Consider the following 14,739-nt stretch of genomic DNA (forward strand, 5'->3'; position numbering starts at 1 on the left):
AATCTTTTGAATTATTAGACTATAAAGGAAGACTGGTTAAGATATTGGACCAGGACTCAAGGACTGTGGATTAGATTCCTACCTTTTCCACAGACTTTCTGTTACACCCTGGGCAAGTCACTTAACCTCTCAGTGCCTTTGTTTCCTGCCTGTAAAATGGCATAATATTCTGTTTCTCCAACTTTTTTCGCCATTTCTTTAGTTTGTAAACTCTTTGAGGCAGAGACAGTCTCTCACTATGTATATGTACAGCACCAGTCTCTGTTGGGGCCCCTTGATTCTACTGTAGTGTAGATAATAAAAATTATACCTTAAAAAGGCTAATCTGCTGTGTGTGGATATTAAATATATCAAGCAAGAAAAGTCTTCATTTCGTACTTCCTTGATGGAAATCTAGAGCATCAGAGAGCTAAGCTCATCCCTCTAAATCTCAAAACCCTATTTATACCATTTGATTGTGATTTATCCCCCACCCAGGTCTTTGTGGCAATTTCAACAACATCCCGATTGATGACTTTCGGACAATTAGTGGAGTTGTGGAGGATTCAGCTTCAGCCTTTGGTAACTCATGGAAGACTAGGGGCAGTTGTCCTGATGTTGAAGATAACTTTGAGGACCCTTGTGCAAACAGTGTGGACAAAGGTACTTATCCTCACTGATGTTCCAGAGCTAAATGTCTTTTGTATTTTGGGTAGCCTATAATGCTTTAGAAATCTTTTAACCGGGGAGTTTATGGTCATAAGAGCTGTCTGTCTTCCAATGCTATTAGAAGAGAGGACACAATGGTTTCGTCTGGAGGTGGGTTTAACCTGAAAAAGGTTGTTCTTCCATGTTTAAAAGGTGATAGTTTTTTATAAAAAAACAGAACAGACATAGTAATGCAGAAAGATGTGGCACTTTCCATTTGATTTGGTCACTAAATAATTTGAAAACCCAAAGAAGATATATTAGAATAAAGGACTTTAAAGACTACAAATACATTGTTATTAACATTATGCTCCATATCTACTGCTGATATAAATTGGCATAGCACCACTGAAATCAGTGGAACTACACCATCCTGCACTAGCTGAGGATCTGGCCTGATAAGCCTGACCCTGCATTCCATAGAATCACAGAATTATAGAAGTGAAGGACTGGAAGGGAACTTGATAAGTCATCTAGTCCAGCCCCCTGCACTGAGGCAGTTCTAAGTATTATCTAGACCATCCCTGAGAGGAGTTTATCGAACGTGTTCTTTAAAATTTCCACTGATGGAGATTCCACAATCTCCCTAGATAATTTGTTTCAGGCTTAACCACCCTTACAGTTAGGAAGCTTTCCTTAGTGTCTAATCTAAATTTCCCTTGCTGCAATTTAAGCCTATTCCTTCTTGTGCTGTCCTCAGTGGGTAAGGAAAACAATTTCTTTATAACAACCCTTTAAGAGTTTCAAAGCTTTTATCATATCTCCCTGCAGTCTCCCCTTTCCAGACCAAACAAATGCATTTGTTTCAGTTGTTCCTCGTAGCTCATGTTTTCTAGACCTGTAATCATTTCTGTTGCTCTCCTCTGGACTTTCCAATATGTCCACATCTTTCCTGAAATGTGGTGCTCAGAACTGGACACAATACTCCAGTTGAGGCCTTATCAGTGCTGAGTAGAGTGGAAGATTTATTTCTCGTGTCTTGCTTACAACACTCCGGCTAATACATCCCAGAATGATGTTGGTATTTTTTTGCAACAGTATTACATTGTTGACTCATATTTAGTTTGTGATCCACTGTAACACACAGATCCTTTTCTGCAGTACTTCTTCCTACGTGGTCATTTCCCATTTTGTATTTGTGAAATTGATTATTTGTTCCAAAGTGTAGAACTTTTAATTTGTTCTTACTGACTTTCATCCTATTTAGTTAGACCATTTCTACAGTTGGCCAAAATCATTTTGAGTGCTAATTGTGTCCACCGAAGCATTTGTAACGCCTTCCAGCTTGGTATCATCTGCAAACTTTATAAGTGTACTCTCCATGGCATTAACCATATAATTTACGAAGACATTGAACAGAACCAGACACAGGACAGATCCAGGCAGGTCCCCAGATGATATGACCCTCCAGCTTGACTGGAAACCATTGAAAACTACTCTCTGAGTATGGTTTTCCAACCAGTTATGCACCCACCTTATGTAATAGGTTCATCTAGGCTATATTTCCCTAGTTCGCTCCTGAGATGGTCATATGAGACAGTATCAAAAGCCTTACTGAAGTTGAAATATATCACATCCAGTGTTTCCCCGCATCCAAAAGGCTTGTTACCCTGTCAAAGAGGGATGTCAGGTTGTTTTGACAAGATTTTTTCTTGACAAATCCATGTTGATGGTTATTTATCACATTATCTTCCTGATGCTTACAAACAGATTGCTTGAATATTTGCTCCATTATCTTTCTGATTGCAGAAATTCAGCTTACTAGTTGATAATACCCTGAGTTGTCCTTATTACCCTTTTTATAAGTAGGCACTATATTTGCCCCTTTCCAGTCCTCTGGGATCTCCCCTGTCCTCCATGAGTTCTCAAAGATGATCACTATTGGCTCAGAGATCTGTTCAGTCAGTTCCTTAAGTATTGTAGCATGTATTTTGTTAGACCCTGCCAACTTGAAGACATTTAATTTGCCTAAGTAATTTTTAACTTGTTCTTTCCCTATTTTAGCTCCAGATTCTACTCCATTTGCACTGATATTTACCAGGTTAGTTGTCCAAACACTGGTAGGCTTTTTGGTAAAAAATGAAACAAAAGAGACATTTGACTCTTTTACCATTGCTGCATTTTCTGTTATTGTCTTTCCCTCCTCATTAAGTAATGGGCCTACCCTTCGTTGGTCTTCCTCTTGCTTCTAATGTACTTGCACAATGTTTTCTTGTTACCCTTTATGTCCGTAGCTAGTTTAATCTAATTTTGTGCCTTGGCCTTTCTAATTTTATCCCTACATGCTTGTGTGTGTGTGTTTTGTTTAATATTCACTCTTCATAATTTGACCTAGTTTCTACTTTTTGTATCACTCTTTTTGGAGTTTCAGGTCATTGAAGATCTCCTAGTTAAGCCGGAGTGGTCTTCAACCATACTTTCTATCTTTCCTAGTCATTGGGATAGTTTGCTTTTGTGCTCTTAATAATGTCTCCTTAAAAAACCTGCCAATTCTCCTGAACTCTTTTTTCCCTTGGACTTGCTCCCCATCATATCTTACCTGCCAGTTCTCTGAGTTAAAGTTTGCCTTCTTGAAGTCCATTGTCTTTATTCTGCTTTTTTCCCCTCTACTATTCCTTAGAATCATGATCTCTATCATTTTATGATCATTTTCACCCAATCTGCCTTCCACCTTCGAATTCTCAATCAGTGCCTCCCCATTTGTCAGAATCAAGTGTAGAACAACCTCTCCCCTAGTTGCTTTCTCCACCTTTTTTAATAAAAATTGTCTCCAATGCATTTCAAGAACCTGTTGGATAATCTGTGCCCTGCTGTATTATTTTCCCAACAGATGTGTAGGTATTTGAAATCCCCCATCACCACCAAGTTCTGTGCTTTCAATTATTTTATTAGTTGTTTAAAAAAATCCTCATCCATCTCTTCTTCCTGGTTAGGTGGTCTATAGTTGGCTCCTGCCATACCGTCACCCTTGGTTTTTACTCCTTTTTTCCTTACCTTGAGACTTTCAACAGGGTTGCCTCTCATTTCTATCTCAACCTCAGTGCAGGTGTATTCATTTTTGGTATACTTGGCAACGCGTTCTCCCTTTTCCCCTGCCTGTCCTTTCTGAGCAAGCTGTACCTATGTGCAGCCAAAACTCCCAGGTTGGCTTCAGTGCAACATCTGACCTGGTAACTGCCACTGCGTGTTAGGAAATCTACAGTTTGCTGGTGATCACATGGCTAGTTCGATCATGTCTTTGGAAGCGATTGGAAAAAACCACTTGAAATGAGAAAAATGCATTCTAACATCTGTCCTGCAAACCTAAACCACAGGACTGATATTAGTAGCCAATGGAAATGTTCAGACAGGGGCATAGCTAACTGTCTGTCCACTATATCTATCAATCTAATCACACTCATCACCATGGTTACTGATTGTCTACTATTTTCTTCCACTCTTACCTGAATGTCTTAAAATATCTTCAAGATGAAAAACATTTTAGAGATTTGTAAAGCCCATTGAGAAAGAGAGAGATTATAAATTTGCATATGTGACTTTGGGTAGTTTATCCCTATTTTCCCTTTCAGAAAAATTTGGGCAGCACTGGTGTGAACTTCTGTCTAACACAAGTAGTGTATTTGCTTCCTGTCATTCCGTTGTAGATCCCGCATCATATGTCAAGGTAAGGAATTATTTTAGTCTAGTCCAAAACTCGACCTGCCATAAATGTATTCTGATCAGCGGGGATTACATGCCGTATTCTACTTGCTCTTTAAAATTAAATGCACCAATGCCAATGAGGAAGTAACAAAACAAGAGTTTAAGAATGTTCTGCAAGGGTTTGTGGTTCTTTTCTATTGTGGACACAGCTGCTTTTCAACTGCCAATTTCTGCACCCACAAGGCATCAGATGCATTAGAACTTACTAAGAAATCACATGACAATTCTCAAGTGTCTATGGGTCTTGTAGGTGTGTGCTGTTGGGGTCACCCCTCTCTGGGGTGGCTGGGAGCCATGCTGCCTCACTACACAAGTCCGGTGAGTCGGCGAATTAGCTTGGTGGGGCAGGAAACAGTCAAGGGCTCAGGCCCTCCGGCAGGGGCTGAGCAAATAGTTCAGTAACAAGCCCAGGTCAGGGTGGGGCAGCAAACAAACAATTCAGGGCTCAGACCCTCAGGCAGGGGCTGAGCAGAGAGTTCAGTAATAAGCCCAGGCCCTAGGGCAGGGCAGGGCAGCAAACAAACAGTTCCAGGCTCAGACCCTCAGGCAGGGGCTGAGCAGAGAGTTCAGTAATAAGCCCAGGCCCTCGGTCAAGGCGGGGCAGCAAACAAGCAGTTCAAGGCCAAAGCCCAGGCTCCTGGTCCTGAGCACCGGGCAAGGGGGAGACTGCCGCCAGTGAGTGGGGTGACAGGGGGGACGCAGGCCCACCCACTCCACTGCGTTCCCAGCCTGGGGCCCTGACAGCAGCAGGCGACCTGCTGCTGTGTCAGTGGGGATCCTAGTCGCAACACACTGACATCAGCTCTGGGTGTGCCACAGCCAGACTAGAGTCGGCTGCCCTCAGGCTACTTGCGACCTCCCCCTCTAGCAGTACCTGTATCTGGTCATCATCCTCTATGGCATCGACCACCATGGACTCCTCGGCGTACTCCACGAGTGGTAAGCTGGGCAGCTCCTCTGGGTCCCTTCTCAGTGGCAGGCTTATTGGCTTCTGGTCGGCGTCTGGCCTCAACGGGTATGGCCAGTCCTCAGGTCGGTCACAGGTGGCAGGAGTCTCCCCAGCAGGAGCTAGGACACCAGCGTCCTGCCTCTTTGATGGCTAGGCAGCTTCTGAGCCCAGGGGTTGGGCTTTTATATTTCCTGTCCTGTGCCTTGACCTCTGGTGCAGGCTCCAGTGGCTCCCCCGACGTTTCATCCGGAGAGGCTCTTCCCTCTCTGGGGCGGCTGGGAACCAGGCCACCTCACTACAGGTCTATTCATAAGGCTGCTTTGCTATGTAAAGCCAGGAATCCAGCCTTTTCCTTGAACCTGAGACCCAGTCTGTTCACTTCCAATATTAGCTAATGAAGCCTCCTTTAAGCTATCCAGACTAGCTTTTTCCAAAGCAAATTCAGTAGATTCATTTTTATTTGAAAGACTTTGGCCATTAGGCACCAACACACTTTCCTAAGAAGAGAGACTGTTTACTATCAACAATGGCCCATTAAGAGTCAAAAGAAGCAATTCCTTTTCACCCTCCCTAGGCACAGCTATTGAGGTCTCACAGACCTCAAAGATTTCACCCAGAAATTCCTTTCCTTCTGCAATATCATGAACTGCAACAGATTCTTTCTGAACTGTCATTATGTCCAGAACAAACTGTGGCACAACAGACAAATAATCAAACTCCTTCTGAGTTTCACTTACATCCAGAATCACCTCTGGCACACTAGGAGGATTTTTACACAGCTCCCTTTCAGGCATTGGCGGTTTACAGTGGTGCCAGTGGCTCCATGAAGCCAAGCCCATGCTCAGAAGGGGCCCCGGCCTGCTCCACTTGCACTGCGCCCCCAGACCTTGCTGGATCCCCCTACCCACCACTTGCAGTTGTGGTGGGGCTTTGGGCAGAGGTGGTTTTGTGCAGGGTGCTGTGCATTTGTGGGGGAGGTCTGGGGGAGCATTGGGCATAGTGGGTCCAGGGGGACTCTGGCCATAGGGAGTTGGGGAGTTGTTGGGTGGAGGTATGGGGGGTGTGGTGTGGCATAGGCCCCCCCCGAGGGGAAAGGGCATGCTGGCAGCACAGGGTCAGGCAGGCCACTGTGCATCTGGCAACTACCGGTTTGAAAATAGTGCCCTTGCACTGGGCTGAGTGGAGCGGAGTCACCCCTGCCATGCCATGCCCCATTGACTCTGGCTGGCCCCTTGCTCTGGTGACTGATCTCACTGCGCCATGCTCCATTGCCTCCATGACTGCCCACAAATATGTTTGATGCTGGGCCCCCAAAAGGTTAATCTGGCCCTGCTTTCAGGCAAGCTGGTAGACTTCATAGTCAAAGGGTTAGAAGTGTTTTCTCCCCTGCAGCTATCTTTGCTCAACAACTACAAGCTTAGGAACCATTTCTTCCTTATCACAAGTTTCCACATTGTCCGTGGGCAACATAGTCAATTCACCTTTATGTGTTCCTTATGTCCTGGCTATGATATCAACCTAATCAGACAAGGTTGTCATATCTTTACCCAGCAACACACTAGCAACAGGCAAAATAGAAGCATCAGAATTGCTTGGTCTCTGGGAGCTATTATGACAGTAGCTGGATGCAACCTGGTTACAATGTCATGATTCCTAGCAGACACAAATTTAAGATCTCTTCCTTCCTGGGCTTTAGTTGTATCCAGAATCAACTCTGAGTCAACTGATAAATTTTCAATCATGATAGGCTGACAGGCTTCTTCTGTCTGCTTTACACATAAAAAAGAGCTGGAGAAACATTCCCCTTTAACAGACAAACAGCTTGGGATATCATTTCCCTTGTCCCAGCACTTATGGCCGTCCACAGACAAATGCTCAGATAGTGGGACAGCTTCCTTAACAGGCAAGTTGCCACTTCCAACAGACAAACTTCTGCTTTCCACAGACAGTGGCTCATACTGATCTACTTTAAGCAAATCACTTTTACATTGCCTAGGCTCACTTATACAAGCTTTACTAGCCAACAGTCCATTACTCCCCAAGAATGTACCCTTTCCTTCCTTAGTTAGGGCTTTAATCTGATCATTAACTTTAATCTGCTCTAGAGAAACATTTTCCTGACCAAAGAGTATTCTCTGTGCTTTATCTGATTCCAGATTCACTTCTCAGATACTAGACAGACATTCAGAAACTTCATTTACAGACAAACTGCTCTTTTGCACAGATAAACCACTATCTTTCTCAGACAAACATTTGGAGAAACGCTCCAGAGGCAAGTCCTTGCCCCTAATTGACACAGGTTTAGGATTATTTCTTTCCTCTGACTGGTTTATGTCAACCTGACTGAACAAAGCTTTAATATCATCCCCAATCAAAAGATCCTTAGGAAATAACTTCCTTACACCAGCTATAACGTCCTGTTTAACACCATTCCACTCAAGGTGGATTTTGGCTAAAGGCACCTTTACAGTAAACTCACAGAAGATTACACTATTAACACTCTTATCTGGTAAGTAATCTTCCTTTTTGACAAGATCTGCTTTAACAAGAGTGATATTAGAAGTTGTAATTTGCCCTAAACAGCTTTTACCATTGATTTTTACATTCTCTGCACATGTTATGGGGTTACCTTTACCTGAGTTCACAGTGAAAGCATTTACATAAAAGGTGGCAGTGTTGGGGTATATTTGGTTACACACAGAAAACTGCTTAGACTCATATAATATACCGACATTGTTATAAACTGGATAGATTCTATCCCCACCTTTGTTAGGAGGAGATGGCTTTTCAGGATGATACACTTTCTGCTATTCTTCCATTGGTTTTTTGATTTGGATCTTAAGTCTGGCAACCCTCTCCTCAGCAGCCAAGCCATTCCATGTGCATTGCATGGGCTTCTTTCTTTCTTTCCTTCAGCAGCTTCTCTTTTCATATCAGCTATTTTTTGTTCATGTTCAAACTGCTGCTGCTTTCTCAATGAAAGCATTTTTGCTGGGTCTACTTCCTTATCACTGGCAATTGACAGATTTTTCAGTTTCTGCTCTGGAGCTTTTTCTTAAAAGAAAACTCCCTCTGTGAGCACAATTTTTCCAGGCTTTTTCTGTTGGGCTCTTGATCATGGGTCACTCATTGTAACTGATTTTTAACCTTTAAACTCTCCAATATCAAAATTAATTTTTGACAAGTGTTTGGTTCTGATCCAAGAACCCAATTAACCTGTGGTAATACGTATCCTAGAGCTACTATGCCACTGAGACTGGGGTCCCAGTGAGGGCCAGGTGTGGTCACTCAGTTAGGAAGAACTACAAAGAATGAGGCAGACAAACCCCAAAGCTGGTGGATAATTCAATAGTTAGATTTACCAAACCAGCATTAAACAGCTTCTGTTATACCTCACTGTTACTCAGAAGTTCAAACAACACAGTTCTCTTAAAGTGATCCCGCCTCAGCCCTCCATCCAGGTACCCTCATCAAATATGATGATTTCTGAAAATGTTATTTTATCATATAAAAGAAAAGGTTCTACCAATCCCAAATGATCGGACACATTACCTCCCAGGTTATTGAATATTCTAGATCTAACCCAAATACATGCTTATGCCAATTCTTATTAATTAAGCTAAAATGTATTAAAAAAGAAAAGAGGGTGATAGTACGTTAAAAGATCAATGTACATACAGACATGGGTTCAATTCATTAAGGTTCAGATTCATAGCAGAGATGGTGGGCTTTATAGTTGCAAAGAGTTCTTTCAGAAATAGTCCATAGGTTATAGTCCAATGTCATTGCAGGGTGTTCCAGCTTAGAACTGGGAACTCAGTCCTTGTGGCCTAAGCTTCCCCTGTACGAAGCCTCAAACAGATCTGAGAGGATAGAATCAGGACCCAATGGTTTTTTATACAGTTTTCTAGCCTCCTCTTGACCATACAGTTCTGGGTAAACAATAGGCTTTTGATGTAACCTTCTGTTTCCTAAACACCACTAGTAATTAGTTACACAAATTAATATAGGGCAATTTATCCAGTAGGCAGACTATCATCATTCACCCAAGATTCATCTAAACGTTAATATTCTCTTTTGATCTCTGAATTAATAGTTATAGTGACGGACAGGAACAGTCTGTTTACCTGGCTAGCATTTAAGATACACACAATCAGTATTGCTTCTAACTTTTAACAATATAGGTTTGCATTTCAAAGTTCTAGCCTATTTACAATGAATGGCCCTAATTACCATTCGCTTACCTTTTTAACATGACTTTAAAGTTGGCTTTGGGTCATTCTGCCTGCAAGCTGTTTAACCCTTTCTGGCCATGAGTTATATTTTGTATAAGATTCACTGCAATTATATAACAATGGTAGAAATAATGATTTGCATAATTATATTTTAATTAGACAACATCACAGACCCATTTTCACCGAAAAGATTCCAATGAAAAAAGTGCTGATGAGCTCTGATGCATAGCCCCATTGTAGTCAATGTGGCTGCTCATATGTCTAAAGTGAAGCATAGGCCTCAGCGTTTTGCTGGACTGGGGTTTTAGTAACCAGCAAGGCATTTAAACTATCTTCCCACAAATGGTGCTAGCTCATTTTCACTGTGAAATGATAAGACTTGTAGATCTTAAGGTCTAAATAAAAGAAACTGAATAGATGGAGGTAAGACACTAGCTTTCTGTGCACTTTTTTTATACCTGGAAGGTAATCTAACATGTTACTTAAGGAATCTTCTAAGAAAGATGTTATAATACATCTTTATAATACAAGTTTAGTGCTTCTGAAACATCTTGGCTTCACACTTCGCTTCATTTAAAATTCAGATCTAAAAAAAGAATATATTAAACATTAGCGGCTTTTGTGGTAAAGAGACATTAGCCACTCCCTATTAAAATTGCAACAAACTGTCCTTAGAAAGCTCTGCTTTCACATCTCTGTAATTATGGTACAGAAAAACTAACTTGGCCTGAAAATGGCCATGTTTATTCTGAAGGTAAAGAAGTTTCTGAAAAATTTGAAAAAAAAAACAACACCCTAGTGTTTTTTTGATACAAGTCACATAGAAATCACCTGGGATTTTAACTTTCATTTGTCCAATGTGCCTTTGGGTCCAATTAAAAAATGGCTTGTAAATTACCTTTCAAATGTTCCAAATTATTAAATCTCATTGAAAACTCATGGGCCAGCTATGTTTAAAATAGGTTGAAATTAACCAAAATCAAGAATGAATTTTGTTGTGGATAATTTTGCTCTTCCTGTTGATTTCAATGAGAGTTACTGGCCAATTCTCCCACTGATGTCAAATGGGAGCTTTGCCCAGTACTATAAGCAGGAGCAGGCATGAACACTGTATGAGCATGTTGCCTTCTACTGACTGGTGGCCGCTTAGAAAGAACATAAGGATATTTCTGTAGGTGATAGCTACCGGAGCTCTTGCTTTAGCTCAGCGTTAGAGGCCATGTTTTTTAAGAGGGAGATCAGGGTTTCAGTCTCAGCTAACCAAATGTGTGTTATGAAAAGGCAATAATCTGTGTATCTTAAAAGTTGCAAACACTGTCCCATAATAAAGTTGAATTTGTTCACTTTGTAATCCAAAAAAGGGAACATTCTTTGGTTTTCAAATATTGAGGATTAAGTCTCACTGGCAATGAGTTTATGATCGTATAAATATTTAAGATGGCTCCTTGTTTCTGCTGCTTGGGCTCTCATCATAATATCAGTTTCCTTGTGTATTGCCTAGAACTGTGTTTATGACACTTGTAATGCTGAGAAGAGTGAAGCGGCCCTGTGTAGCGTGCTCTCTACATACTCCAGAGATTGTGCTGCAAGAGGAGTACACCTGAAAGGCTGGAGGCTTGGGGTCTGCGGTATGTGTAACATATTAACATGTGTATATGCACAGGAGAACACATTTTGGAGCTCTTACGTTGTTGAAACAACTATGTTCTGTGCTCACATGCCAAGGTGATAGGTATCTTAGAAATAGGATAGAACAGAGGTTGGCAGCCTTTCAGAAGTGGTGTTCTGAGTCTTCATTTATTCACTCTAATTTAAGGTTTTGCGTGCCAGTCATACATTTTTTACGTTTTTAGAAGGTCTCTTTCTAGAAGTCCATAATATATAACTAAACTATTGTTGTATGTAAAATAAATAAGGCTTTAAAAATGTTTAAGAAGCTTCATTTAAAATTAAATTAAAATGCAGAGCCCCCCAGACTGGTGGCCAGGACCTGGGAAGTGTAAGTGCCACTGAAAATCAGCTTGCATGCCGCCTTTGGCAAATGCACCATAGGTTGCCTACCCCTGGGATAGAAGCATACTCTGGGCCATATCCTCAGCTTGTTGTAAATTGATGTTGCTTCACTGAAGTCAAGGTAGTATGCTGATGAAACCAGATGAGGGTCTGACCTTGTGTGTTCTTTCTATGGGAATAATGGATGAATTTATCACTCATGAAAATGAGGGACTAATATCCTTAGCTAAATCAAGGCACAGCATGGGCAGGAATTAGGCAAATTCTGAATACAAAGGACTCCCAATATATTTTAGTCTTGGCTGCCATAAGATCCATTTCTGTTCAGTTTCTGACCGACAACATCTACCATTACATCAGTCCTTACCTATATACAAACTTGCACCGTTTTAATTAAACTGATTTGTTTTATGTTATATTAAAGTAATAGTTTCTTGCAAAAAGTGTATTTGCACATATCATCTGAGGAGTATAACATATTTCATAAATATTAATTAATTCATCCCACAAACTCTCCTGTAATTTAAGTACTAATATCGCCATTGTATAGATAGGTAGTCTGTGGCACCAAGCGACTAAATGACTCTCAAAAGGCCACATAGCATCGACAGGAATAATATAGGAGTCCTAGTTTTTAGTGCTCTGATCTCACTACTAGATAGCTGTGTCTCTTATAGACCGTTTCTATGGTCTTTGGGGGGTATATATATAGATAAATGCATGTATGCTTATAAATGAGTATATATTACATCACAGACTTCTTTTTGCTAAATGGGGTTACTCCTTTGGGGCTTGATCAATTCACTGTTGAAGTTAACGGGAGACCTTCCACTGATCCCACTGGGTACTGGATCAGGATCGACACTCGGGGACGAAGTTTTCTCCATTACCTTCATTTTTATTTCTGCATTGCCATTCTTCCATTGATGATCAGAGGATTCACCTGATTAACTCTTGCTATCATAAGTGTGGTTTGTTTGCAATAATTCTCAAGTGATTGGTATGAGAATAGCTGCTCATTGACAGCAGTTTTGGAAAATCTCTCATTTTTCCTATGAATGATTTCATGACTGGAAACCCATCTGAATATAAAACCATAAGATAATGGTATATATGCAATTTAGATTCCCCTTGGATCTACTATAGTTTGTCTATCTATTGGTTAATTACATGCCTTTGAAGCTACTTGAATTTTCCAGATGTGGTAAACAATGTAATTGTAGAAACAATTTAAAATTACAGTACAAGCAATTTAACAAACTTTTGGTACAGTAATTCAAAAGGAACACAGTGTATTCTACAGCTGATTGGCATATAAATATACAGCTGTATGTATTATATACAGTGTCTGTCTATTGAAAGCTTTCCTGACAGGTGAAGAATTGCAGAACAAGATGCACTTCAGTGTGTGCCAAAAGTTAGAAACTATATTATGAAAAGCAGGAGAGGGCTGTAGCATTGGTTTAAGAAACAAAACTCCATTCACTCATGATGAAGTTGGTAATATCAGCTTCAAACAATACCCAATTTACCATCTAATGCTGGGAAAAAAATACTGATTGTTCAACCTTCACAATACTTCTTTGCCTTCAGACTTGTTTAAAGAAGAATAAGTACCCTTTTGGGAACATACCACTGCTAAGAATAAAGTCTGTTGTGCAGCATTATTCATGAGAGAATGAGTAAATAGGCCAGATTGTGCTCCATTTCACTGGTGTTTCACACTGCTTTGATTTCCAAGGCTCTTTCAGATACTGCAGAGATATTAAAAAAGGACAAGACTGCAGCCAGATGCAAGGCAGTTCAAACCTCAAAGGTTACACATCTTTAACAGTGAATACTATAATCAAACATCTTCTTCTCGGAAAACCTCACAGTAGAGTTCTGATCCCTGAATTAGTTACTTATGCAGCAAAGACAGGATGGAGCAGCATTTGTCCCTCTGATGGCTCCAAATTTTGGCCCAACTGACCTGCACTGCCTAACACCACCAAGTCCCACTCCCTTTTAGAGGCCCTTGGACTGACCAATAGCCACAGAAGACACTGCACTGCCCTACCTTATGGTTAAATCCACCTTTCTAGCTCTTCCTTGTAATCTGGCATGAGCTAAAATGGTAGGAGCCACTTACCTTTTAGTGTAAGCCAAGGTTATTTTACCACATACTTGGTGTAGAGATTGGAAGATGCCACTCCCTGGTAGCCCATGCAGTTTGATCAGTCTTCCACTTGCTCAGAAGGATAACTGAGCCCTGTTGGACTTGATACTTCACCTTTCAGTCCACGCAGAGAAGCCAAAAGACTTTGCTTCTCTTTTTCCCAAAGGATGCTCCAAGAGTCGTTCCGTCTTTCCATTCTTCTCCAGAGAGCTTCTAGAACCTACATGTAGTTTCCTTGGCAACAGCATGTCATGAGCAGAGAGTTCTCTGGCAGCTGCCCATTCAACTTCACACGTACAATAATAGTGTTATTTTTTTTTTCAAATTACTCCTAATTAGAGAGCCTCATATCTTTGGTAGATCTTACTGTACTAAGTTTATGGATCATTGTGGGCCAGGACTGTATGTAATTTCATGAGAGAGAGTGACCACAGCTCTTCCAGTAGCAAAGAACAGTATGTGTGTGTGTGGTGGGAATTAGGTAAATTCTCTCAGGTTATAACACCTCCAGAGGGGTGCCAGCACCTGGAGAGGCTTGCATATACTGGTTCAAACTGGATGCTTTAGATACCAACAGACAAAGAAAGGATATTTGGGTAAAACAGTGTGAGTTTAAACTGACTCAGGCCCTGCTTTCTGATCCAGCAAACAGCCAGGACCTTCTATCCAAGGGAGGGCCCAGTCTTTCCTGGGAAGAACTGAAAGGACTTGACCTATTCATGAGGGTTCTTGTTCTGAGCAAAAGCAGTTATGAACTTGTAGCCACAGAGAAGCCTCTGTGTGGGGTTTGAAGGACTGACTCCTATCAGAGCCCTTGTTGGGATTGGGCCGGGGAGGGTGATCTCTGATAAGCTTCATTAGCATGTGTGTAGGTTCTTTTATTATTTTTCATTTGTTTTCTTTAATACTTTCACTTTAAGAATATATGTTTTTGCTCAGAAAGAGCAGTGTGGTAATGTAACGTTGGGCAATAATGCTGTTTCTAACATCTAGAG

At 41.2% G+C, this 14,739-nt stretch overlaps 1 protein-coding gene across 1 annotated transcript in view; it reads left to right on the plus strand.

The window, feature by feature from the left end:
• The window catches only part of LOC127052379 (mucin-5B-like), a 73,311-nt gene that overhangs the window by 19,692 nt on the left and 38,880 nt on the right, over window positions 1–14,739 (plus strand). The window contains exons 13-15 of the mRNA XM_050955975.1: window positions 478–642; window positions 4,257–4,351; window positions 11,075–11,201. Of these exons, the coding sequence (XP_050811932.1) occupies window positions 478–642; window positions 4,257–4,351; window positions 11,075–11,201 (387 nt within the window). The remainder of the gene's footprint in view (window positions 1–477; window positions 643–4,256; window positions 4,352–11,074; window positions 11,202–14,739) is intronic.

Source organism: Gopherus flavomarginatus, chromosome 5 (genome assembly GCF_025201925.1).
Source record: "Gopherus flavomarginatus isolate rGopFla2 chromosome 5, rGopFla2.mat.asm, whole genome shotgun sequence".
In the NCBI taxonomy this organism is placed as follows: Eukaryota; Metazoa; Chordata; order Testudines; family Testudinidae; genus Gopherus; species Gopherus flavomarginatus.